General features: G+C 46.2%; 3 protein-coding genes across 5 annotated transcripts in view; all 3 read right to left on the bottom strand.

Moving 5' to 3' along the window:
• Positions 1-24,937, bottom strand: part of LOC309537188 (interferon-inducible GTPase 5-like) — an 84,043-nt gene that overhangs the window by 18,532 nt on the left and 40,574 nt on the right. The gene's annotated exons all lie outside the window — the stretch shown is intronic.
• The window catches only part of LOC309537163 (interferon-inducible GTPase 5-like), an 81,844-nt gene that overhangs the window by 29,340 nt on the left and 27,567 nt on the right, over positions 1-24,937 (bottom strand). Inside the window, exon 1 of one of the 2 annotated variants that reach the window (XM_082231771.1) lies at positions 11,786-12,055. The exons of the other annotated variant lie outside the window; for it this stretch is intronic. Within the exon in view, the coding sequence (XP_082087897.1) occupies positions 11,786-11,851 (66 nt within the window). The 5' untranslated portion in view covers positions 11,852-12,055. Of the gene's footprint in view, positions 1-11,785; positions 12,056-24,937 lie in introns of those variants that run through there. 2 annotated transcript variants of the gene reach the window in all.
• LOC309537230 (interferon-inducible GTPase 5-like) lies at positions 3,227-11,346 on the bottom strand. Of its 2 annotated transcripts, none has more exons than XM_082231926.1 (2): positions 11,232-11,346; positions 3,227-4,864 (listed from the first exon to the last, which is right to left on the bottom strand). In XM_082231926.1, exon 2 carries the CDS (start codon positions 4,690-4,692, stop codon positions 3,694-3,696), a length of 999 nt encoding a protein of 332 aa, XP_082088052.1. In that variant the 5' UTR covers positions 4,693-4,864; positions 11,232-11,346; the 3' UTR covers positions 3,227-3,693. The 2 variants fall into 2 exon arrangements, with proteins under 2 accessions (XP_082088052.1, XP_082088051.1); XM_082231925.1 differs by lacking the exon at positions 11,232-11,346 and adding an exon at positions 8,829-8,920.

Raw genomic sequence — 24,937 nt, 5'->3', positions numbered from 1 at the left:
TAACCAGTGGCTCCCTTTCCTGGGTCAGCCTCCAGGCCCCCTGTCTCCCCCACATTCATAATCCCCGGCATCTATTCTCTGAGGAAGAATCAACCCAAGACGTTTTGTTGCCTGAGGTGGACAAGATGGCTGCCGCCCCTCCCTCCATTCCAGGAGCAGAAAGCAACTGGATCAGCCATGGAATGACTTTAGAACACTGGCAATGGAGCCCTGTCCTCTCCTCACATGAGGGAAATGGCCTTGGGGGACTTAGGCAGACTGTTTCCAAAGGGTTAGCCATGTCAGTTTGTTGAAGCAAAAACAGCAAAGGCAGACCCTCCAAGTGTTCCTATTTTCCAAGGACATCCCTGATTTAGAGAAGCCGTCCTGGTTTCTGATTTGATCCTGGAACGTCCCACTTTTCCTTAGGATGTCCCTATTTTCATTGGAGAAATGTTGGAGGGTCTGGAGTTATCTGATCCCTAAGCTGCCTGAAGGCAATCTTATATGGGGAAGTTATTTTAAAATGTTTAATGTTTTATTATTATTTTATATTTGTTGGTAGCTGCCCAGAGTGGCTGGGGCAACCCAGTAAAATGTGTGGGGCTGAAAATAGTAAAATTATCATTATGGAATGGGACGTCCCTGTTTTCACTGGATAAATTTGGAGGGTATGCAAAGGGTCTCATGGCATCTTAAAAGAGGAGAGTGGGTAGCAGGGATCCTCAAGGGCAATGGTTAGAGATAGCCGCCACCACTGAGCTTCCTCCAATGCGCACAATCTCAGCACCTGCTACCTGAGGCAGCTGCTTCACACTGGCTAATAGTAGAGCTGGCCCTGTTGGATTAGACCAAGAAAATGGCAACACCCGGTGACAGAACATGGAACAATCCTTCCTGAAGATAAAATAGAGGTTGGGTGGCTTTGTGGAGCCCCCTGCTCAAGCAGCCACTCCTTCAAATTTCATCATGCTGGGGGTAGCACTAACATTGATCTATGGGCCTGATCTATCCAGACCAAAATGAATTTCACTCAAACAGGTTGCATCATTTTGACCCACCACAATTAAACAAATGGTCTACACCTCCCATTGTCAACCACAAATTGAGTGGTAAATTGTGGGTGGGGTGGTTTAAAAACGTAAAGGTAAAGGGACCCCTGACCATTAAGTCCAGTCGTGACTGACTCTGGGGTTGCAGCGCTCATCTTGCTTTATTGGCTGAGGGAGCCGGTGCACAGCTTCCAAGTCATGTGTCCAGCATGACTAAGCCGCTTCTGGCGAACCAGAGCAGCACACGGAAATGCTGTTTACCTTCCCGCTACTTGCACTTCGACGTGTTTTCAAACTGATAGGTTGGTAGGAGCAGGGATTGAGCAACGGGAGCTCACCCCATCACGGGGATTTGAACCACTGACCTTCTGATCGACAAGTCCTAGGCTCTGTGGTTTAACCCACAGCGCCACCCGCGTCCCTACATGGGTGGTTTAGTTCTGTCCTAATCCCACGGTATAGTAGTATTTCACCTCAGCCTTCCCAAAGCAAGTAATGTTTCAGAGGTTTTGAACTACAACTTCCATCAGCTCTAGCCAGCATGTCCAATGAAGTCCAAAACATCTGGAAGGCATCAGTTTGAGGAAGGCTGCAGGGAACTTCCAGATGTCCTTTTTATTGAGCATTCATATCTGAGCTCATATCGGGGTGATTATATGTGATCCCACTTTCAATACCCTTTCCATCTGGAAATGTTTTGAGATGGTCATTCTGCTTCATTTGCAATAGGCACAGACTCCATAGTTTCCTGCTAAAGTCCTGCAACTTTTTCGTAACACAAATGTTGATGGGTGTGTGTGCTGCCCACTTTTGTCACACTACAGAGCAAGAGTGACCTTCCAGATGGCAATTATAACCGAGTGACATTGGGAAAGTGTAGCAGTTAGTAGAGTGGAATGGTATCTGGATGGCCCACTATAAACAGCCCCCAAGCATTATTATCATGTTGATGACATGTCGTTTCAAGGCAAATCTAAAAAAATGTAGTATAAACACTGACAACTGGGAAACACTGGCCTGCGAGCACTCCAGTTGGAGAACAGCCTTTACCAAAGGTGCCATGGGCTTTGAAGACACTCGAACTCAGAACACAAGGGAGAAACGTGCTAAGAGGCAGACACACTTGGCAAATCCACACTGTGATCAACACCCGCCCGGAAACCAATGTCCCCACTGTGGAAGGATGTGTGGATCCAGAAGTGGCCTCCACGGTCATTTACGAACTCACTGTTAAAACCATGTTTATGGAAGACTACCTTACTCAGCTACGAGTGATTGCCAAAAAAGGAGGGGGGGTCAAGTTAATTCACCATATTTCTCATTTATGAGACTTTTGTGGAAAACTGAAAGCTGATTAGTAAGGGTGGTCAGGAGATTAACTTAACCAATTAGTCTATGAGACTTTCATGGAAAACTGAAAGCTGATTAGTCAGTTTGGCCATATTTTAAAAGGAGAAAATCCAAACACAAAAGTGTATGGTTTTTTCTCCCCCCAAAAAGCTACACTACCAACATGGGCTGCTGTACATCCGGATTTTCCTGGACATTTCTAAAATAATTAGAGGGACCATGTGAAAGCAGTGTTGATTATAACACAAACGTCCTGGCAGCGGCAAGGAGATTAATTTAATCAATTAGTTTATTTCATGAAAACTTATCCCCACTTGATTCTAATCAAACCTCAAGCGGATTGCAGAGAGATAAAACAATAAAACCAGGAAACAATTACAGTCGTGCTTTAAGATATGCAAGAGTTTAAATACTAGAACAGATTAAAATTACCTCAATTTTCTATTTCACAAATGTGGAGGCTCCTGTCTAGCTGAATGCCCTCCTTCAGTTTGAGTGTGTCTGAGGGAAAGAACAATCTGAAAGAGATGTTGCATGGTGCTTGTGATACAGAGCTAACTCCTGTTCCTAAAGTAAAAAGCAAATGCAGCATATATATATATATATATATATATATATATATATATATATATGCAGGTTTTGGTGTCTTCGGGTGTCTTCCCGTGTAAGAGTCGGGGTGTCTGTGCGACGTTTCGACGAGGTCTCACTCGTCATCTTCAGGCTGGTGCTTTCGGCTTCTTGTTACTGGAACAGAGCAGAGTCTGGTGTTTGAGTTCCTATCTATGAAATCTACGAAAGCATATATATATATATATATATATATATATATATAGAGAGAGAGAGAGAGAGAGAGAGAGAGAGAGAGAGAGAGAGAGAATGCTGCAGCCTGCATAAATTATAACTTGAGACCATCCTTGCAAGCAGGTTCACAGAGGTCACTAGTTTTTTCTAGTCTGGCATCATATACAGAGCAATTCATTCATGGACTGAAAGAATAATGAAGAGGAAAAAGTCAGTTTGTCCCCAAGTCTGCTTTTGGCATTGGTCTTAATTCTTAGACATTGGATAGAGATACTAATTTAAAAAAGTAACTGAAGGGGTATTATGCTGGCATTCAGATTATTTCACTTAGGGTTTTTTTAAAAAAAATAGAAGCCTAAGATTTATGGAATGTTAAAAATAAAAAACCTGATCATCTGATTATTATTCTTTTAATGTCTTTTGGTGGTGGTTATTTTAAAAATGGAAACATGTCTAATTTTCCAGATTCTATATATGAAGCATTTAGTCATCCTAGTGCATCTGTTTGCTGCTAAATGGACTTTTTCCGCTCTGCCTCAAGAGCTTTGGACAGAAGCCTCTGGATGTCATCAGCAGCACCAGATATGCATTTCTGCAGCATGAAGTAGGTGTGAGGAAGCGAAATCCCTCCGGACAGAAGGCAGCCAAAGATGGGGAAATGCTCCCAGCAGTGATATTCATAAGCCATCACTGAGAGTCCCACCAAGTCTGGCAGCACCCATAAAATGGCAGAGAACATTCCCAGGGACTGCATTGCTGCTTTAAGGGCTGTGCTTGTCTTTCCAACACGCTGGGCCAGAGCTGCAAGGGATGGATCATCCAGGCCAAAGTCCAGGAAGCACCAGGAGCGGAACTTACTAAACAGAAATATGGGAAGAAGGAAGGGAACTGGGCTTCCAAGAGCGACCAGCAAACAAAACCTTTTGGTCCAAATCTTCTCTTCCACAGTGGTTTTCTTTTTCTCTAAGATAGGCAGGAAGATGCTAGGGAAGTGGAGCAGAAAGGCTTGCCTCTTCAGCCGCAAGAGATCGTTCTTCAGTGTTTCCTGCAGGAGGGGGAAGTCAAAGCAGTCGGCTTCCCAGTTGGATACAATGAAGACTTGTGGGTCCCTCACTCCTTCTCTTATCAAGCACTCTTTGCAGTCCTCCTGGATGTGCAAGAGGACCTTCTTCTCATTGTAGTCAGATGGCTGTTGCCTCTTGGCGGCCGACAGATCCAGGTATGCTTTGGTGCGCACAAAGTAGAAGCTCTTGCCCATATCTTGGATCTCATGGACCAGGTCAGAATGGGTGGAGTGGAAGCGCTGGGAGCCGACGATGACGAAGAAATCAAAGTGATTCAAATTGACCTTCTCAAATTTGTCCTCCCCAAAAGTTGCCATTCCCCTTCCGGGGTGGTCCCAAAGGATCACTTGCGGAAGTGTCGGGTGTGGGTAATCCTTGACTTGCACTGTCGTCATCTGTATGCCAGTCGCAGCGGCACGTGGGTCATTGGCGCAAAGACCCAGCATGGCATTGATGAAGGAGGACTTCCCGGAGCCGGGCTCTCCTACTACGGCAATGTGGAGCGGAGTGCTGTTGAAAAAGGGCAGTGGTTTTGCCAGCACGTGCGACACAACACCTGCTAATTGGCCCTGAGAAATGGCTACCTCGAAGTCTTCCACCACTGTGGATCTCAGTGCACTGCAGGGAAAGGAAGCAGGAAAATGTTAAGCGACCGGCCTTACTAGAAGCATTCATTAGTGGCATGTCCTCCGTAAAATTTCCAGTTTCGGCAATATTATTATCATTTGCCAAGCAACAAAGCTTTATAGGTAGAAGGTATGAATCCCATCACATCCCATAATTCAGAAGTGAGCACAAGGATAAGATGCCCAAAGGTCATGGGACATGAGGAGCTGGAGTTGGTGAGCAATAAAACTCCCATTGTCAGTGAAGTTAACTCTTTACTCAAAGAAAACCAAACAGTGCAGGCCGAGTGAACACAGCAACTCTTCCCAGTATCTCTTGTCCCAATGCAGCTGTTGTGAGGACTGCAGGTCCCCACATCCCCCGCTCTCTAAGGCTCCTTCTTCCCCAGCAACCTGAGGTTCTTTCGTCTTGTCTTTCATTGCTCTGCCCTCTTCATTCCTCTTCATGTTCTAGGAGACCAGGGTGGTGGAACTGGTTACACCACAAGGGGGAGATTCCCTGTCTCTACTCTGCCTCTTGACCCCCCTCCACTTCTGCCTCTGATTCTGGACCGCTCTCTGCCACAGACTCTTCCTGCTCACTAAACCCTGTTGCCTCTTCAGCTTCTGACATCTCCTCCTCCTCCCAGTCTGCTCCCACTTCTCGCTCTGACCACTCATCTCCATCCTACCCACAATCCCCTGGCTCTGAGACTTCTTCCCCTGGGGGCTCCCTTGGGGGTTCCCCAACTGCTGCCTCACCCCAATCCTCTGCATTTAGCCAGCCCAGGACACAGGAGCAGAGTCCAAGAGCCCTGAATATAGAGAGGGACATGAGGAAGGGGACTCTCAGCATTTTAAGAAACTGCACTTCCTGATTTTTAATCTTTTTTTTTTAGGTTGGGGAGGGAGGCTGTGCCCATTACACTGATGATTAAACCTTACATGTTTTTAGAAAGATGCAACGAAGAGTTATCGGTCTGAAGGTGCAGAAGAGGGGGGTCTGGTCAAAAAGAAGAAGGGGTTGGGGCAGTTTTATTTGAGTATGTTTTAAGAGCGCATCCTACCTTTAGACACTGTATGTAAATTCTGCCCCTGCTTGTCATTGAAGTCAGAGGTTTCCAACCTTTTAGGTGTTTTTTTTTTTAATGATATTTATTGAATTTTTTTTAAAAAAATTACAAAGAAAAAAGACAAACCAGAAAAAAAGAAAAAATAGAACCATCATTCTCAAATTCTCCACTTTCATTACCTTCTTTCTTTGACCTCCTCCCTTTTCTTGTATCCTGATTAATAGTTATCGCAGCAAATCCTTTCCATAATTCATAGTATTCTGTCATTACATTACCTTAATCTATTTTCATCTTATCTTATAGAAAACCTTAAAGCTTAAGACTTAAATCTTATTTTTACCAACTTCTCATAACCATAACATTCTTACCTAATTCTTTAAACATTTTTACAAGAGCCAAGTAATTTCATTTCAACATTTTTCTAACATTCGTCAATTTTATAAAACAATCCTAATGATAAAAAAATAAGAACAATCCAATCTTCATCCAGCGTCCCTTTCTCCTGGTCCCGGGTTTTGTCATTCCTTTTTATCCCATTGATCTAGCACATTAACCTGGTAATCTTATATCCGAGGCCCTCAAGTCTCTTCCATGTCCCTCCCGCAGCTCTTCTTCATATTTTGCTTTCACTCGTGGGAACTCCAGCTTAGTAATGTTTTTGGCCCTTTTCAACAGATCAGCCCCTTTTCCATAGTCCAGACTAGACTCCATGTGGTATTTAAAGACGTGTTTCAGATTCCCTGCAAAATTGAGAGCCCCCACAGCTCCAAACATCTGACGGCCCATTGCCAGACTCGAAAAGTCCAAACCTCCCTGCATAGGGGGGGGTCTATCCAACCCCCCATTTCCAAGCCAAGCCAAACTTTATCTTTCCAAATCTGGCTTTTTCCAAGTTCATTTATCAAATCCAAAAATTCATGCTCCTGCTGGGCCGCAGCTCCCTCCATCTCTGGCGCCCAAGATTCAGCAACATCCTCTTCTCTCAGCTGTTCTGTCATGGCACACTCCTGTTTTAGTTCCTGGGTGGGCTCCATATAGTTTCCCACTACCTGTTCAAAAGTTCTGGCCGCATTAGTCATCAAATCCGTCTTCTGACTTAACTGATCCAATAGGGCATTTATATTACAGAGAGCACACAACAGTGCTTCTGAAACCATTGTCCTGCAAGGTCACAAGTACTTTCCCACGGTTGTAATCTGTGGCAGCTGCAAGCTCCCTGGAATTAGTTACAGTTTCACAGTCCCCCTCTAGGTGGAAAACTTCTGGTTGTTCTTTCTTTTAAGGACAATAGCAACAAAGTTTCTTTTTAAGTTATTTGGCCATACTTGTTCCTTTAAAATGCGAAAGGAAACAATGGAATCACAATGTTACTCTTCTTTTAGCTATCTGTCAAAAACATTTGTCTCTGGTCAATGAGCTTCAAACGTCAATTCTGACACCCCGCTCCAGGATCAGGGCAGTGGAAAGTTACTTTGCTTTAAACTCACTTCGGCAGGTTTAAACAGTCCAAAAAAGATCCCCCTTCTTCTCCTGCTACCGAAGGGGGGTTCAACAATTTTAAATGATGAAAGCCAATCCTTTAAAAGCGATTTTCTAAGCTCTAGTTTACGTTGTCTTTGCTTTATTCTGACTACAAGGAAACGGAAGGCTGACTTCCTGTTTAGACCTTCCCGTTTCAGTACCAAATTAAGGTAAATTTTTAAGTCCAATTCCTTTCTGCTCGCCAGTTCTTATTTAAAGTCCAATTGTTCAATGTTTAAGTACTCACGGGTGATTATTTTGGATGCCAAATTGTCCCAGGAAAAAGGCAGCGCTCTCCGGCAATGGCTATGCGGCTTCGCTCCACGGAAAAAAGCAATTGACTCACAGCACCGTGCCACTTCCCCCTCTTCGCTTCGGAGCACATTAGTGGGTTCCTTTGCGGGTTGGGGGGCGCTAAGGGTGCCCGCCGAGTTCCACGGTCACAGGCTTCATCCGCCTGTGATTTCTAGAAGGGTCCCCGCTTCGCCGTAGCGGAAAGGACCCGTTTCGCGCGGAGCTGGTCCCTCCAGTTCTGAGGGAGTCTGCCATTGCCGATGGCGCCACCCCGGAAGTCTTGAGGTTTTCAACCTTTTTGAGTCCCCAGCTCCTTTGACCAAGTACCTTCTTTCTGCAGCTCCCCTGTGGGGCTCAGGAGCCCAGTTATGTCACCCCTTGCCTGCAGAGTTGGCAGCCTCTCACCCTTTTTCAAACAGCCCCCCCCCTTGTGAAGTCTTCCCTCAGCCTCCTCTCCCCTCTCCTCGGGAGTCTTCTGGCAGCCACTGCTGCTGCCTGTCCTCTCAGAGCTGTCACCCCACTGCCTTCAGTAGAGGTGCCTCCTCACACTGCCCCACAGGGACCTGGGACTTGTCTGTCCATTCCCAACAGCAAGGGCTGGTGGTCTGGCTGGCTGGGCTCCCTCGCTCCCTTGCCTGCTTACTCTAAGGCCCCTTTCAGCTCCTGGAAACTGGCACCCCCTGGCCAGCCCCAGAGGCACACTCACCTGGGGAGCTTGTAGCCAGGGATCCAGCAACAAACAGCTGTGCAAGCCTTTGAAGGAGGGAGGGAGGGAAGGAAGAGGGATGCAGGCCAGTGTTGCCCACGGCACCCCTGACCTTCATTCAAGGCACCCCAGGGTGCCACGCCTCACTGGTTGAAAACCACTGATTTAAGTAATTCATAACCAGATTCCCCTTATGTGTCTAAATTCCCCACCCACTTCCCCCCCCTCCCGCAAGCTGCACATTACAATGGTACCTTGGTTTACAAACATAATCCGTTCCAGAGGTCCAGTTGTAAACCAAAACAGGTTGTAACCCAAGGCGCGCTTTCGCCAATGGGGCCTCCCCCCCCCCAATGGTTGCAATTCAAAAAAAGGGCACGCACTTCCGGGTTTGACGTGGTTGTAATCCAAAATGGTGGCAAACCAAGGTACCAATGTATCAGCTTTCCAACGAAATGGTTTCTCTTCTCAGATTGGGGACAGCCTCCCCCTCCTTCTCCCCAAGCTGTGGAAGGAGCAGACACAAATTCCTCACCTTGTGACCCCTCTTTCCCCTTCTCTCTCCCCCTCTGAGGTTTTTTAGGAGTGAGGGACCTTTTCCTCACGCTCATGTCTGGAAATCACCTGGGGGGGGCTGCTGAGATTTCTTGTTGGTGTTGCTGGGAGAGGAAAGGGTGGGGGGAGTTGGGAGAGGAAAGTGAGGGGGTCAAAAACCTTCGAAACAAACAAGTGGGGGGGGAGCGCAGAGCAGGGTTCAGATTGGAAAGTTGACCGGAAGTTGGGTCCTTTCTCTCTCTCCCCCCACCCCACCATCTTCCCTTCAGGGAGGGAGCGAGGGAGAGAATGGGATGGGAGCCCTTTTCCTTCTGATCCTGGCATCCAAGGTGAGAGAAGAGTCGGGAAACGAGCGGGAGGGGCTAATGAATGAGGTCTCCCTCTCGCTCTCTCCCTCCCTGCTCCAGGTGTTTGTTGGGTATGCGGGCGAAGAGCAGCCTGGAAGGGAGGGCTGTGTGCACCAGTGGAGAGATCTGGGATTGCGGGGGTAAGGGAGGTGGGCTATGGACTGTGTGTGTGTGTGTGTGAGAGAGAGAGAGCACAGTGGCATAGCGTGGAGGGTGCAGGGGGGGCCGGCCGCACCGGGCGCAACACCTGGGGGTTAGGGTTAGGGGGCACAAATCCACCGGTTAGGGGGCGCAAATCCATGGGTTAGGGGGCGCAAGTCCACGGGTTAGGGGGCGCAAATTACTTGCCTTGCCCCGGGTGCTGACAACCCACGCTACGCCACTGAGAGAGAGAGTAAGTATACGATCTCCAACACCTCCAGAAAGTTATCATTGTGGAACAAATCCGTATGATACGGTTTGTACGTTCCATTTAGGCCTATCTGTGTATTGTTTTGCAACTGAATTACGGTACATTAAAAAACACACCTGTCAACTCACATCAAAATGCCATTTTCTTTGCTGAAACCTTTTATTAAGAAATAATAAATTAAATATTGGCTTTTCTGTGAAAGAATTCATTACAAGGGGAAGTGCGTGAGGAATTGAATGGGTGGAGGAGAGAGGCAAAGCAGAGCCAGCGGCGTAGCGTGGGTTGTCAGCACCCGGGGCAAGGCAAGTAATTTGCGCCCCCTAACCCAGGGCAAGGCAAGTAATTTGCACCCCCTAACCCCTAACCTGCCACATCAGGTGATCTGAGGCGAGTTGCCGCTGGCGCTGCCGCCCAAACGACGCCGCTTGCCCGGAGGAGGAGGAGGGCAGAGAGGCGAGGAAAATGCAACATGGCGGCGGGACTGTGAGGAGGGGCTGCCTGGCGCACCCTCCGCGGCCCTGACGCGCGGGGACCGCAGCGAGCGCTGAGAGCCGCTGCCAGCTCGTCGCTTCCGCGAGACATGGGGCTCTGCTACAGCCTGCGCCCGAGGCTCTTTGGCGACTCCGGAGGCAGCGAGCGCCCCCCCAGATGTTGCACCCGGTGCGGCCGGCCCCCCTTGCACCCCCCACGCTACGCCACTGAGCAGAGCTAATTTGTCCGTGGCCTGGGGGGCGCAATCTGGACGGTTCTGCCAGGGGCGCCAGATCACCTCGCTAAGGCTCTGCCTGCTTCCAAAGAGCTCCCCGCTCCACTCTGCCAAACCCAAATAGGGAAAGAGGCAGGAGACGAGAGGAGTAGGAGGGCAGCAGCCTCGTAGCAGCTGCAGAGAGGAATGATGAATGAGCACATGTCATCGCTCGAAAGGGAGACCCGCGTTGATTTCAGAGCAGTTACTTTAAGCAGGGGACGCGGGTGGCGCTGTGGGTAAAAGCCTCAGCACCTAGGGCTTGCCGATCGAAAGGTCGGTGGTTCGAATCCCCACGGTGGGGTGCGCTCCCGCTGCTCGGTCCCAGCGCCTGCCAACCTAGCAGTTCAAAAGCACCCCCGGGTGCAAGTAGATAAATAGGTACCGCTTACCAGCGGGAAGGTAAACGGCGTTCCGTGTGCTGCGCTGGCTCGCCAGATGCAGCTTTGTCACGCTGGCCACGTGACCCGGAAGTGTCTCCGGACAGCGCTGGCCCCCGGCCTCTTGAGTGAGATGGGCGCACAAACCCCAGAGTCTGTCAAGACTGGCCCGTTCGGGCAGGGGCACCTTTACCTTTACCTTTACTTTAAGCAGAGGCTTGACAACCATATGTCAGGAGTGCTCTGATGGTGTTTCCTGCTTGGCAGGGGGTTGGACTCGATGGCCCTTGTGGTCTCTTCCAACTCTATGATTCTATGATTCTATGAAAATCCACACAGGATATAACAACTCTTAGAGTAGCACCAGCTCTGCTTGCTTCCTGGTGATGGCATGTTATTTATGCCCTTTGCAGCGGGGAAGAACGGCAGCCTTCTCCAACATCATCAAGAGTAAAAATAAACGATTCTGCCGCCCCCGCATAGCAATGAGCTCAGAGTCTCCTTTAACGCAGACACGCTTAGAAAAAACACAAAAAACACGGAAATCATCAGCCCCAGGAGATTTTTTTTGTAGTAAAGCTCAGTCCTCTCTTCGGAGACTTTGCTTGCTTGTCTCTTAGACTTTTCTCCGTCCAACTCTCTCTCTCTCTCTCTCTCTCTCTCTCTCTCTCTCTCTCTCTCGCTTTTATTCCCTCTCCCGCCCGATCGTCGCTCTACCAAAAGCAAAGAAGAAAGCGAAAGTACGAGCTAGGACGAGATTGCAACGCAGAGGCAGAGCCGCATTCCCCGCTAGAGGGAGCTCCAAGCAGCCTGATTGACAGCGGTGCAGCTGCCATTAAATGGGAAGGTCCCAAAGGCTCACTCGTGAAACTTGAAGCATCCGAGATGGTTAATCCTTTACCTCTGCGGTAGTTGCCTCTGTGCCCGTCTCAGCAGCTCCCGCGTTTTCTGCACTTAAGCTCCACATGGCACTGATTTCAGAGGGTTGATCTAGATGACCCTTGGGTTCCCTTCCAGATCTGCAATTCTACGACCCTATGACTTTCCAGAGCTCGGCTCTCCTACTACTGCCGTGTAGATTGGAGTCTTTGCAAAAGACGGAAGAAATTTCAGGAGCGGCGCGAAATGTTTTGGAACCTGCAAAGAAGCAGGACGGGACGGGTACTATCGCCTGTCTCAACTGCCTTGAGGTTTATTGCAATTATGCAGGACATAAATGCTGCAAAATAAACAGTGTTGTTCCATCATGCTTTCTTCGTAGCGTGGATGCTTGCAGCTCATGAACTCGTTGATGTAACAGTGGCAACATTTGTACCATGATGTATTTATTGCTTTAAAAACCCATCACAAGAAAGGTGGTATCTAACATCGATGGTAACAAAGCTTTGTGTACTCTCTGGCCCCTATTAAGCAGTGCAAATGAGGGCAATCATGCAGGCAGGATAAAATCTGCCACTCCTGATATTTGGGTATATCTTCTGTAATTCAGAGCAGGGCTTTGAGTGTGACTGCATTGTTTGAAAACATATTAACTTTTTTTCTGGGTTGTTTTTAACTACTTTTCAGCTGTGTTCATTGCATTTTGTACACTGCCTTTTGGGGAAGATAATAATAATAATTATAATCATAATAAATAGAAGTCCTGATGAATTTTCATGAGAACTTTTTTTAAAAAGGAAATAACCAGCTGATATGGAGATGGGAAGAGCTGAACTTAAATACTGGAAAAATGAGAAACTGAGAGAAACTGAAAATAATAAATTTTTCCACTTCCCGCAGATCTCCCCCTACACTGAAAGAAATACATGCTGACATTCCCCCTTCTACACAAATGTTAATGGGGCAGGAGTCCCTGTCCTCTTTTTCCTCTCATCTCCCCCACATCTCTAAAATCTGCTCTGGAAAGTTGCTACCAGCAGGGAAGGTGTGCAAGTCATTTGCTTGGGTGAGGAGAAAACATGATGCAGACAGTGATGTTGAAGCTGGAAGCTCCTCATATCCTTCAGAAGAAGGATATTGACAAGCTGGAACGAGTACAGAGGAGGGCGACCAATCAAAGCCTTATGAGGAACGGTTGAAGGAGCTGGGTAAGTTTAGCCTGGAAAAGAGGAGATTGAGAGGAGATACGATAGCCATCTTCAAATATCTGACACAGAAGAGGGAATAAGTTTGTTTTCTTCTGCTCTGCAGGGTAGGGCCTCAAATGGCTTCAAATTACAGAATTGCACATGAGGAAAAAATAGTTTGTTTGTTTTTTGGAAAAGTTCTAAGATTCTGCAGGGTGAAGAGCAGCTATTGAGCCCGCATGAGAAGCTGGCTTTGCAAACCAGGCAGGCAGGAAGGACACCAAACTCTCCTCAGAGTGATCCTAGACTGACAGCAAAGCCTGTGTCTTATCTGACACCCTCAGCCTTAGAGGACATCATGCAGGGGGGCACCAGGCACGGGTTCCTTCAAGGGTTTCTACAGCCTCACGCAGAGAGACTCGCCTTCCCTTCCCCCAGCTTGTCCTCCAGCTTCCTTCAGCCTTGGGAGCTGAAGCTGTTCGCCACCCCACCCTCCGACTCCCTCTCAGTGCAGACCAGGCAGGCAGGTAGCAGCTGCACCTGCAAAGCCATCTGAGAAGCGTCTACAGCAAGAATTTCTTGTCCCACACTCTCAGTGCCAGCATTGGCAATTTTAATCTCAAATCGTTTGACACACTGTACTGCGGTAAGAGTTCAGAAATGGCTGGCGCTAATAAAGTTCCCTATGGCAGAATGCTCCTATCACTATGAGTCGTTTAATCTCTGAGACATGATAAAAAAATAATAAACTGATGCAATCATGTACTGCTCAGCAACAGAGCATTTATAATAAATTATATTATCAGCTCCGTTGCTGATTATTTATTTATCCTGCTTAATCTTAGAAAGGGGAAGGGAGCTGCAGCTTTTTGTTATCTTGGAGCAGAAATTACAACCTGTTTCCAAGTTTTCCTCTCCCCCACCCTTGACCAGCACACAGCTCTGCTCAAACAGGTGATTTCTGAGAAAAGGAAACCTAAATGAGTTCACCCTAGTACCTCCTCCTTGTAAATAATTTCTTGGACTGTGCTGGGTCATGACAGAGAGAAAAAGGAAGCAGAAATTTCTCCAGCCTGAAAGTAGAGGAGGAGAATGCAAAGGAAGTTTTCCCCAACAGTCAAAAGAACGAATCTGTTTGGAGTCTTTGTATCATGTCATCCCATTTCTCCTGAGTTTTGATGCAGTGTGATCCCCACATGGCTGGCTCCAAAGGGCAGAAAAACTGAAGAAACCCCACAGGGATATGGGATGGTGTGGGGTAAAAGCAGGAGCCCTATGCCTAGGATACCACAGTTATGGCTTTCCCCAAAGAATTCTAGGAATGGTAGTTAGTTAAAGGTGCTGAGAGTTGTTAAAGGTAAAGGTACCCCTGCCCGTACGGGCCAGTCTTGACAGACTCTAGGGTTGTGCGCCCATCTCACTTAAGAGGCCGGGGGCCAGCGCTGTCCGGAGACACTTCCGGGTCATGTGGCCAGTGTGACAAAGCCGCATCTGGTGAGCCAGTGCAGCACACGGAAACGCCGTTCACCTTCCCGCCAGTAAGCGGTCCCTATTTATCTACTTGCACCCGGAGGTGCTTTCGAACTGCTAGGTTGGCAGGCACTGGGACCAAGCAACGGGAGCACACCCCGCCGTGGGGATTCGAACCACCGACCTTTCGATCGGCAAGCCCTAGGCACTGAGGCTTTTACCCACAGCGCCACCCGCGTCCGCTGAGAGTTGTTAGGAGGCCCCTATTCCCTTCACAGAAGTACAATTCTCAAAAGTGATTCAGCAGCCTCTTTAATCAGAAGTGCCTGGGCACCATTTCTGCATGCAGAGCTGAGCTGCGATGGGTGAAAGAGGGAAAGGAGCTGGGGAGCATGAGAATGACTTGCGCAGTTATATGAGCCAGCTCCCAGGGGCTGAGATATTGAAATATTGGAGGGGGGCTGCTCCCGACAAGGTGATGGGCATTGCCACTCAAATGGGGTGATCTATGAGGTGAAACAAGGCTTATCTGCCTCCACCCATATTTTAAGTTGGCACCCCAGCACACAGTCCTGTTACCTCTGCTGCTTGGATCCCTCTCCATCCTCAAGCCCAGCAGGAATCGTGTTCCTGCTACTTTCTTGCAAGGGCAAGGGCAATGCCCATCAACTTTTTTGGGAGGGGGAGCCCCTCAAATATGATATTTGGAGGGGAAACACATATAGACTCCTAAATCTGCTGTTAAAGTGGTTATCAGAGGCTGTCACAGGGGGAGGGGCCTGCTCTGAAGCATGCTGGGCAAGTGTAAACCCCATGAGACCCCGAGGTGTGCCCCCCCAAATTTTCTCCCTAGGGGAGGGGGGATACGAGCAGCTCCTCCTATTCAGCAAGAGGCCACTGCAGAGACATTTGCTGTCTCCCAGTGTTTTGCATTGCTTGCTTTTACGAATGTAACTGAGCATCAAACTCTGCCCTCAGCATGGCAACCCCAGATTTCCAGAGCTTGTTTCCGTGAGCTCATTACTGAGGTAGACACCATGTTTCCTTCCCTCTTGTCCGGCTGTATACTTGAGCTGCCTTCTTCCACCTCTCCAGGAGATTCACGTTTGAGAGACTCCCTTGCATGGCAGCCAACTCCTAGGGGCTGTTTCATATATGTTGGAAGGTGCCCAGGCTGGTTGGCGCAACCCAGTCAGATGGGCAGGGTACAAATAATAATTTTTTTGTCGTTGTTGTTGCTCTGAGTCATTTTGGATGGTGTTGGGCATTGTTGTTGTTGTTAATTGAATTAATATACTGCCCTATACTTGGAGGTCTCAGGGCGTTTCACAGAATAAAATCAAGATAGAAAACCAGAAGATAGCAAATAAAAACAAACAAACAGAACAATACCCCACCCCCCAAAAAACACATTTTAAAAGGGCATAGGATGTACTGTATTTATTGCTCTATAAGACGCACCAGACCACAAGACACATCTAATTTTTGGAGGAGGAAAACAGGGGAAAAAAATTCTGAATCTCAGAAGCCAGAACAGCAAGAGGGATCGCTGTGCAGTGAAAGCAGCAATCCCTCTTGCTGTTCTGGCTTCTGGGATAGCTGCGCAGCCTGCATTCGCTCCATAAGATGCACACACATTTCCTCTTACTTTTTAGGAGGGGAAAAGTGAGTCTTATAGAGAAAAAATATGGTACATCGGATCCGCCAAAGGCCTGGTTGGAAAGAAATGATTTTGCCTAGTGCCTATAGGTGTATAATGAAGGCACCAGGCAAACTTCCCTGGGGAGAGCATTCCACAGATGGGGAGCCACTGCAGAGAAGGCCTGTTCTTGTGTTGCCACACTCTGGACCTCTTGAGGAGGAGGCACACGAAGGAGGGTCTCAGAAGATGATCTCATGGTCCAGGTAGGTTCCTATGTTGTTGTGATTACAAATATATAAATTGTTTTTAAAGATGGAATAGTGAGTAAGATGGGTTGGCTGGCCTGATCTGGTGTGATCTAGGATTGCCTCAACATAATCTGACCCAATCCTATGTTGATACAAATTTGCCCAGTCCAATTCATTAATTGGATTGGGCTGGAACTGATGCACAGCCCAAGTGAAACGTGTTCTTAAATAAACTGAAATTTTTCTAGCAACACTTAGCTCTAGAGCCCCTGCTGCCATATTGTCTCAAGTCTCTTTCTCAGTTGCCATAATTCTCCTCATGAAGTTCCACCCACTTTGGCCAAAAGGGGATTATTTGATTCCTCATTATAATGAATGGGGACACAGAGCTTTATTTGGTTAGAGTTTTCTGGAACCCAAAACACAGATATAAGCAGAGAGAGTAGAGAGTAATTAATGCACAGATACTTGGTCACACCTAGTGAGTTGGAATGTGTTTGTCAGGAGTGCGTGCAGGAGCCTGGCCCTGTGACTGGTAGGGCTTTTCAGGATTGGGGCCTTCCTGAGTTTGGCCTGGAAGGGCAAGGTGCTGCCGCACAGGGGAGGCTTGGCAGAAGACTCATAGCACCTGGTGGCAGGGGCCAGGAGGGGTATATAAGACCATCAGTTCCCTCTGGCTCTTTGCCACAGCAACACACTACCCACCTAGCTGTGCTTCAGTTTCCGGACTCCTGGTTTCCTGACCCCTGGACTGCTGATTCCTGCTTCCCATCCTCTACCTCTGTCCCCACGTACCGAGCCAGGACTCTGACTGCCTGTAACCCAGACCATGACAGTGTTTTGCTATTTGTCAATAAAAACTATATTACTTTGTCTGTTTATTTGTGTTGGCAGCCAGTGGGGGAACATTTCAACCTCCAAGGCTTTAAGGCTGTAAGGCTTTACAGAAAAGTTGCATTCTGAGGAGGGCTAAATTCATTCCACAACTAAGAGCTGGTGTTGCTGACTCCCAGCTTGATGCATAGCCAATGCATAGCCATCTCTTAGTGCAGCTGCTAGTAGCTGTCAGTGCAGCCACCTCCAACACCTGGAAAAACTTGGATTTTTATCTCAGCAGCTGGTAAAATCTTGTATGGACTATAACAATCTCAAAAACAATTGGCTAGTGCTTGGAATGAACAAGTTCAATGTGCCCATAATTGCTGGGCAAACTAAACATGAATTAAGTTGATGTTGAGGCAAAATGAAGAATGATTTCTGGCTCATCTTCAAGTTCATTGTCACTTTCTAAATGCTTTAGAGTATTTCTACAATATTTTTTTTTTGCAAAGGATAATTTGGATGAACTTGAAGTGAACTGAACATAAAGAGAACTGGTTTGTTTCATAATGGGATGAACATGAATGGGAATTAGTTCTTTTACAGACATGTTGAACTTGAACTAGTTCCAAGCTCTGATATGGACAGAGACCTGATTTGAAGTCTTGTTTCTTCTGATGATGTCGTCTCTGGTTTCTTTGTTTTCTCAAAAACCAAGAAACAAAAAAAGGAAAATAGAAAACACATATCCCTCAAAAACAAAACAAAAACATAGAAATAATAAAAAGCACCGATCTGGAGTTATTTATGGCAGGAGGACACCCAAAACTCCCTCTACTCCAACTATGTTGAAGATGAACCAGTCTTTCTCTGTTTCATAGCATCCTAAAATACAAGGAAATTTGTGGGTATGTGTATGCTTATTTCCAGAGAAAAAACCCTCCCCAAAGGCTCAGGCTTCCCCTACCCACCCAGCTGGTGAAGAAAAGATTAATCATTACAATAAGGAGGCTGAGAGAAAACAGGCTTGTGGTTCAGGTTAGGACAATTAAATCTGGACTGTTGCCTATAGCTTTCCCATGCCTGGATTAAGTGATTTTTTACAACTCAAATTAGAACAGTTGGGGAAATAATTGCAGTAGGGAGGATTCAGAAAAAAACCATTTCTTATAATTTTAATATTTATAATTTTATTGAGATTATTAAAGTCAATAAGGGAAAAGGAGAGAATAGCAATCAAAGGAGGAAGAGAATACTTTAAAACATTTTTAAAAGCAGAAATAACAAAATAACCACAAAATATACTATAGGCTACAAAACTATATAGTACATTTTTGCATGGATAAGAATGTCTCGCAGGATCCCACCCAAGACGATATCTGTGTTAGATCTTGTTTAATTTCAACTGCTTCAGATTTTGATATCTCCTCATTAAGATCAGCAACTTTTTGATCCAGGGCTGTAATTTTAAGATTCACCGTTGCTAAATTATCCTTCAGACATTAATTCTGCATCACAATTTACTTAAGCCTATCAGCAATAGAACTCTCTGAAGCCATTTCTCTTCTCTTCTTTTCTCCATTCTTTATGTTTTCCTGCTTCAAATTTGCTGCATGTCGGAGGGGGAGACATCCATCATTTTAACACTGACAGGTAGGAGATAAGAAACCTCTAAACTGGATAAAAATTGTCCAGGCAGGCTACTGATTAAGCGTTGTTATAATTGGGCTGCCATATGTCTGGGATTCGTCCGTTGGAAGTAGTGTCCAAGCAGAATTCTTGAAAATTGGTAAAAATGTTTGTGAAATGTCAGAAGTGTTGATTTTTGGGGGGTGAATCTCCTTAAAAATAGCTCAAAAACCTTTTTTGTTTTGGGGAGATTTTGCCAAAAAAAGCTCATCAGCTTTGCCCTCCTCATCTCTATAACTCTCTTTTGTCTCCAGATTTTCACTTTTTGAAATATGGCAACCCTACGAGTGGTGAGCTGAAGAGTAATAAAGGAAGCATGCTAGGATGCCATGTTGCAAGACCGGAAGTCGAACTTGTGAAGAAAGCAATTGGTTGATGCTGTCGTAGAAAGATGAGATGATGCATGTTGTACCTGGATGTCTCTTCCCAGGTAGATGTATTGGCTGTTTACTTGCGTCTCTTGGGCTCAGCAGCCTTTGCCAGAACTTTCTCTGCATCTTTCACAGCGTTTTCCATGAAATTCTTCAGCAAGTAGAACGTGGTAGCAAAAGAACTGCCCCCACCATAGAGAGACCCCAACACAGGTATGAAACCCACAACCAGCTCTACCACTGTGATTGCTCCCCAAATTCCTGACCTCTTCAAGATATCCATGGCAAATTCTGTTGTGATCATACCGGTGCTTGGGGTATGTTCAATAGTAGATTTCAACTCCTCAACAGGTTTCCCCACACGATTTGCTAGTATATTGAGGGAATCTTCATCCAAGCCAAAAACTTTGCAGATATCCCCCATTGTCGATACCACAATGGCAATGTCACAACCAAGTGAGAGGAATCAACCCAACAGAACAACTCACCATGGCATTTTTCCATATCAGGCTCTCCATAGCAGCCTTTTTCTTTTTAATGCTATCTTTTGTTAAAATTGGAAGAGACATAATTAAAACATCTCTCTTGAAGAACTGTTTATGCACTTGTGTCCTTATTATGGTTTTGCTCAACAGTTCAAGTTTTACACATTTAAAAGTGCTCTCTTTTGAAAGAACAAAAAAAGGGGGGGGGTTGAGTCAGTTTTTAAACTTACTACACAGAAGCCCATTCCTTCAATATAAGAATGCAATGACAACAAGGTTCTGCCTCCTATCTGAAGTGTGTCAAGTTCTTTCTTCCAACGCTCTCTCTGCATAGACCTCTCCTGTTATTTGCATTAAAAAGATGGGGGGAGGGGTTGACAGTGAAAGGATTTCATTAGCATGTGCAGAGATACTTTGTTCTGCTTAGGGAGCCCTTTCAGCACTAACTTGTCTACTGCGGGCCTCCTGCACATCACTGATCACATGAACCATTTGCATTGCAGAAAATTCTGAAAATGGAAAAGCATCATAAGGCATGTTATATTGGTTCACATGCTCAGTCGTGTCAGGTTTCACTGTCAAGGTCCATAAACTCACAGATAGGCTGTGCCTTGTTGTAGCTGAGCACTGAAGACCAGCAGTGATGACTGTGTATCACTGGTTTTGATCTTTGATCAGTTTGAGCAGAACTGTGTTGCTGGGCTGGCGTGGGGGAGAAGAAAACTTGTGAACAGAATGTAGTTTCTGCTCCAAGATTTTTACCCATCTACCGTGGCCACATTCTCACCCTCTCCCCACATGGCATTTTAGAAGGCCTCTTCTAAAACCATGTATCAGTTTGAGACCACCCCATCCTCTCTGATCTTACACAGTTATACCACTGCTTGTTGTTGTTGTTGTTGTTGTTGTTGTTTAGTCGTTTAGTCGTTTAGTCGTTTAGTCGTGTCCGACTCTTCATGACCCCATGGACCAGAGCACGCCAGGCACTTCTGTCCTCCACTGCCTCCCGCAGTTTGATCAAACTCATGCTGGTAGCTTCAAGAACACCATCCAACCATCTCATTCTCTGTCGTCCCCTTCTCCTTGTGCCCTCCATCTTTCCCAACATCAGGGTCTTTTCCAGGGAGTCTTCTCTTCTCATGAGGTGGCCAAAGTATTGGAGCCTCAGCTTCACGATCTGTCCTTCCAGTGAGCGCTCAGGGCTGATTTCCTTCAGAATGGAGAGGTTTGATCTTCTTGCAGTCCATGGGACTCTCAAGAGTCTCCTCCAGCACCATAATTCAAAAGCATCAATTCTTCGGCGATCATGTTGGTTTCTGTTTCCTTCACTGTGCAGCGAAGTGCTTGTCACAAGACAATGTTTACATTCCACAGTCAGAGTACTGTTGGGTTTTCCCACGGGAATGGGAAGCTGGATGTGACGTACACTGGTTTCCTGTTTTTCTCTCTGTTCTCTTGGTGTTCGTTATTCCGAGGAGAAGGACGGTTGCTTCTCTGCTCCAGCAGAGGCAAGATGCATGTTTGTAAATTCTCTACAATGAACTGAAAATAAAGCAACAAAAAGCATGTGGCACGTACTATTCATCATTCCGTTGTGCAAACGGACTCTGCTATATCAACATTTTGGTTATGGTTCCGGGCCCAGAAAGACGTAAATCAAACTGAGGATTAAAGACTCCAGCAGCCGAGTCGGAATGCCGGCAGAGGTACAGAGGAACGGATCGTGTTATCTGCTCTGCGCGTCAAGTTTGATTGATGAAGGTATGTGCTCATGCTCCCGGAGCAGCCTGGCAGCCTGCCAGCTCCTAGTTATGGTTTTATGGCTGGACTTTGAACTTTTAAAGCCGTTTTGCCGTGTTACAGGCAAGGCTCCAAAAGGCACAAGCTAACAGGCTTGGATGGCTGGGGAAATCGAAAGTACTTATACAAGTGCTTTTGGCTGAAGCTGCAGGACTGTGACGCAGCTTGTTTTAAGCAGCAGAAAATGGCTAACGCAAAGCTGGTTGATGATTTTGGGATTCCTAAGCTCAATAAGAATAATTACACAGAGTGGGTGTTATATGCAGAGGCAATTCTGCGGAAAGAAGGTCTGTTTAATGTTATTACAGACAACCCCCCAGCTCCAATTACAGCTGATTGGAATGCTAAGGATTCCAAAGCACGGGGAACGCTTACGTTGATAATATCCCCAGAAGAGCTCTGTCTGTTGCGTGGAAAGACCACAGCCAAAGAAATTTGGAACTCTTTAAGAGAGGCTCACTTGAGGACAGTAGCTGGTTCCTCAATGTACTACTATGCCAAGCTGCATGATATGGCTCTTGCTGAAGGTGGAGATGTGCGTAAAAACCTAATGGAGATGCAAAATTTGAGACATGAGTTGCAGCAGAGAGGACTCAACTTTCCAGAGGCTGTGTATTCCTTCATGATACTACATTCTTTGGGTCCAAGTTGGGAGTCCGTTGCCACTCAGATTGCTGTTCAACCAACTGCTCAGCTCACAGTAGCCTATGTTACTGCCGTGATCCAGAATGAAGCAGATCGCCGGGGTGCTAGCTGCATGGGTAAGGGGGAGTCTTCACAGACGTCATCCCAGAGTGCAGTGGAACCACCAGAGGGCGCCAAAGCTTTGAAGGCAGTGAAATGCTACTCGTGTGGACGTCTAGGCCATATAAAGAGGGAATGCAAATATCCCAAGGCCAAGACAGAGCAGCGCAGCGGAAGTTCATCGCGTGGAAAAGGCCATAGCAAAGGCAAAGGTCCAGTGTCCAGGACAACGCAGCACAAGGCGATGGTCTCACGCTTCACTCCAAAGGTTGCAAAGGTCCAGAAGATGTCTAGATCTTTCTTCGTTGTTGATTCAGCAGCTACCCACCACATGTGCAACGACAAGAAACTGTTCGTGTCTTTTACACCGCAAGAAGGTGCGATTCACCAGGCGGATGACCACACGATTCCCAGTCAAGGCTACGGAACTGTTGTTCTTCACAGTTTGGACTTAGAGATACATGATGTACTTTATGTTCCAGATGCCACACACAATCTTCTAAGTGTGATGCAGCTGAATGAACGGAACATTGACGTTTCCTTCAAGAACAAGAAATGCACCATCACAAAGAAAGACGATTATGTATTGCATGCTGAATGTGTTGATCGTTTGTTTGTCTTGTATTTTGATGATGTTGTGCAGAATGATACTTGTTGCATTGCAGGTTCTAACAAAAGTTTGCATGCAGAATGTATTCACGATTTTCATCGAAAATTTGGTCATTTACATTTTGAGGCAGTATCTAAAATGCCTACCTTGGTTGAAGGTATGACTATTAAACCCTGCAGGTACCACATGAAGTGCAAGGCATGCGCAGCAAACAAGGTGAAAATGGCTGCAAAAGGTAAGGTGTCTAGTAGGCAAGCTACAGAACCATACCAGATTGTTCATGCTGATTTAGTCGGTCCACTATCGCCCTCTTTAGGTGGCAATAGGTTCTTCATGGTTCTCATTGATGCATTTTCCAGGTATATTTACGTGTACAATCTCAAGCAGAAATCAGAGGCTTTTCCAAGGTTCAAGGAATTCTGTGCTTGGTTGGAAAATGTGCATGGTAAGAAGATAAAAACTCTTTTCACAGATCGCGGGGGAGAATTCACTTCTCAGCAGTTTGAAGCTTTTCTGACTGAGAAAGGAATTCAACACGATTTGTCCAGTCCTCGCTCGCCATGGCAGAATGGGCTTTGCGAAAGGGCAAATCAAACATTGCTTCAAGGGTTAAAGACCTTGCTGCATGATGCAAATCTACCAGAGAGTTATTGGGCCGAAGCTCTCTCATGTTTTGTTTACAGTTACAATCGCAGGTTATCTTCAGCGATTGGTTGTACCCCCTATGAGAAGATGTTTGGCAAGAAACCATACGTCAAACACATGAGAATTTTTGGTTCAGACATGTGGATTCATTCACCACAAAGCTCCAAATTAGGCAAACGTGGATTGCATGGTATCTTTCTAGGTTATCAGAAAGGTTCTTACAGAATAATGATGTCTGACTCTAAGACAATTAGGCTCACAAAAAGTGTTGAGTACAATGCCAAGTGGGGGGAGAACGTGGGAATTTTTCAATGTTATCCTGATGACAGTGATGAGACTGAGGATAAGCAACAACAACCCACACCCACTGATGAAGGTTCTGATTCTGAATCTGAAACTGAATCGGATGAGTCAGAGGATTTCAAGAGTGCGAAAGCCTCTATGCGACCCTCTGAAAGCTCTGATCAGGAATTGGAAGAACCATTGTTCACAATAGGTCACTTTTCTCCTAAGAAGGAAGAGGAGAGTGTTGAAGACCAAAGGCTGATTCGCAGGTCACAAAGAGCCACAAAAGGCAGACCTCCAAAGAGATTTGCTGATGAATATGCTAAGACAGCAATAGCAGCTGTTAAAAGCTCCAAGAAGGTATTTGAACCTTCAAGTTTCCAAGAAATCCAGGATTTGGATTCTAAGGAAGCTGAGCCTTGGTTAAATGCAATGAAGGCTGAGCTTGATTCCTTAGAAAAGAACAAAACTTGGGAACTAGTTCCAGTAGTTCCAGGAATGAAACTGCTTGGAAGCAAATGGGTCTTCAAAGCGAAGACTGATCAAAATGGCAAGATAGTCAGACACAAAGCCAGATTGGTAGCCAGAGGTTTTGCACAGGTACCAGGTGAAGACTATCACGAGACCTACTCACCCACGGTGAGGTATGAGAGCATAAGGCTTATGCTCAAGCTAGCTGCAGAGGAGAATCTACACATTAGTCACCACGATGTAAATACTGCGTTTTTGTACGGATCTCTAGGTGAATCACTTTATATGCATCCACCTGATAACGTACAGGTAAAACAGGGATTTGTTTGTGCTCTGAAGAAGTCTCTTTATGGTCTCAAACAAAGTGCACGGTGTTGGCACACAAAACTCACTGAAGCATTGTTTTCTCTAGGTTTTAAGCAAGGGAAAGCTGATCCATGTGTGTTTGTCAAAGAGGAGGGGCAAAAGAAGCTGTATTGTTTGTTTTATGTTGATGATATTTTATTCTTTTGGAAAGATGTCACAATGTACAATAATGCCCTAGCTCAACTGAAAGAGCACTTTGACATGAAAGATCTTGGTGAGGTAAACAACTACCTATCTCTGGAAATAGAGAAAGATCAAAGTGGTAACATTCTAGTACACCAGTCACGGAAAATTGCTGATGTGTTAAGCAAACTAAACCTGATGGATGCTAACCCTGTAGAC

The sequence above is a fragment of the Podarcis vaucheri genome (genome assembly GCF_965113315.1).
Source record: "Podarcis vaucheri genome assembly, chromosome: 7".
Classification (NCBI taxonomy): domain Eukaryota; kingdom Metazoa; phylum Chordata; class Lepidosauria; order Squamata; family Lacertidae; genus Podarcis; species Podarcis vaucheri.
The sequence above is the reverse complement of the archived record's forward strand: the minus strand, read 5'-3'. Positions and strand labels throughout refer to the sequence as shown.

Bases quoted from the DNA above. Each gene is read 5' to 3' on its own strand.
- LOC309537230 (XM_082231926.1), bottom strand. From the start codon at position 4,692: ATGCTGGGTCTTTGCGCCAATGACCCACGTGCCGCTGCGACTGGCATA.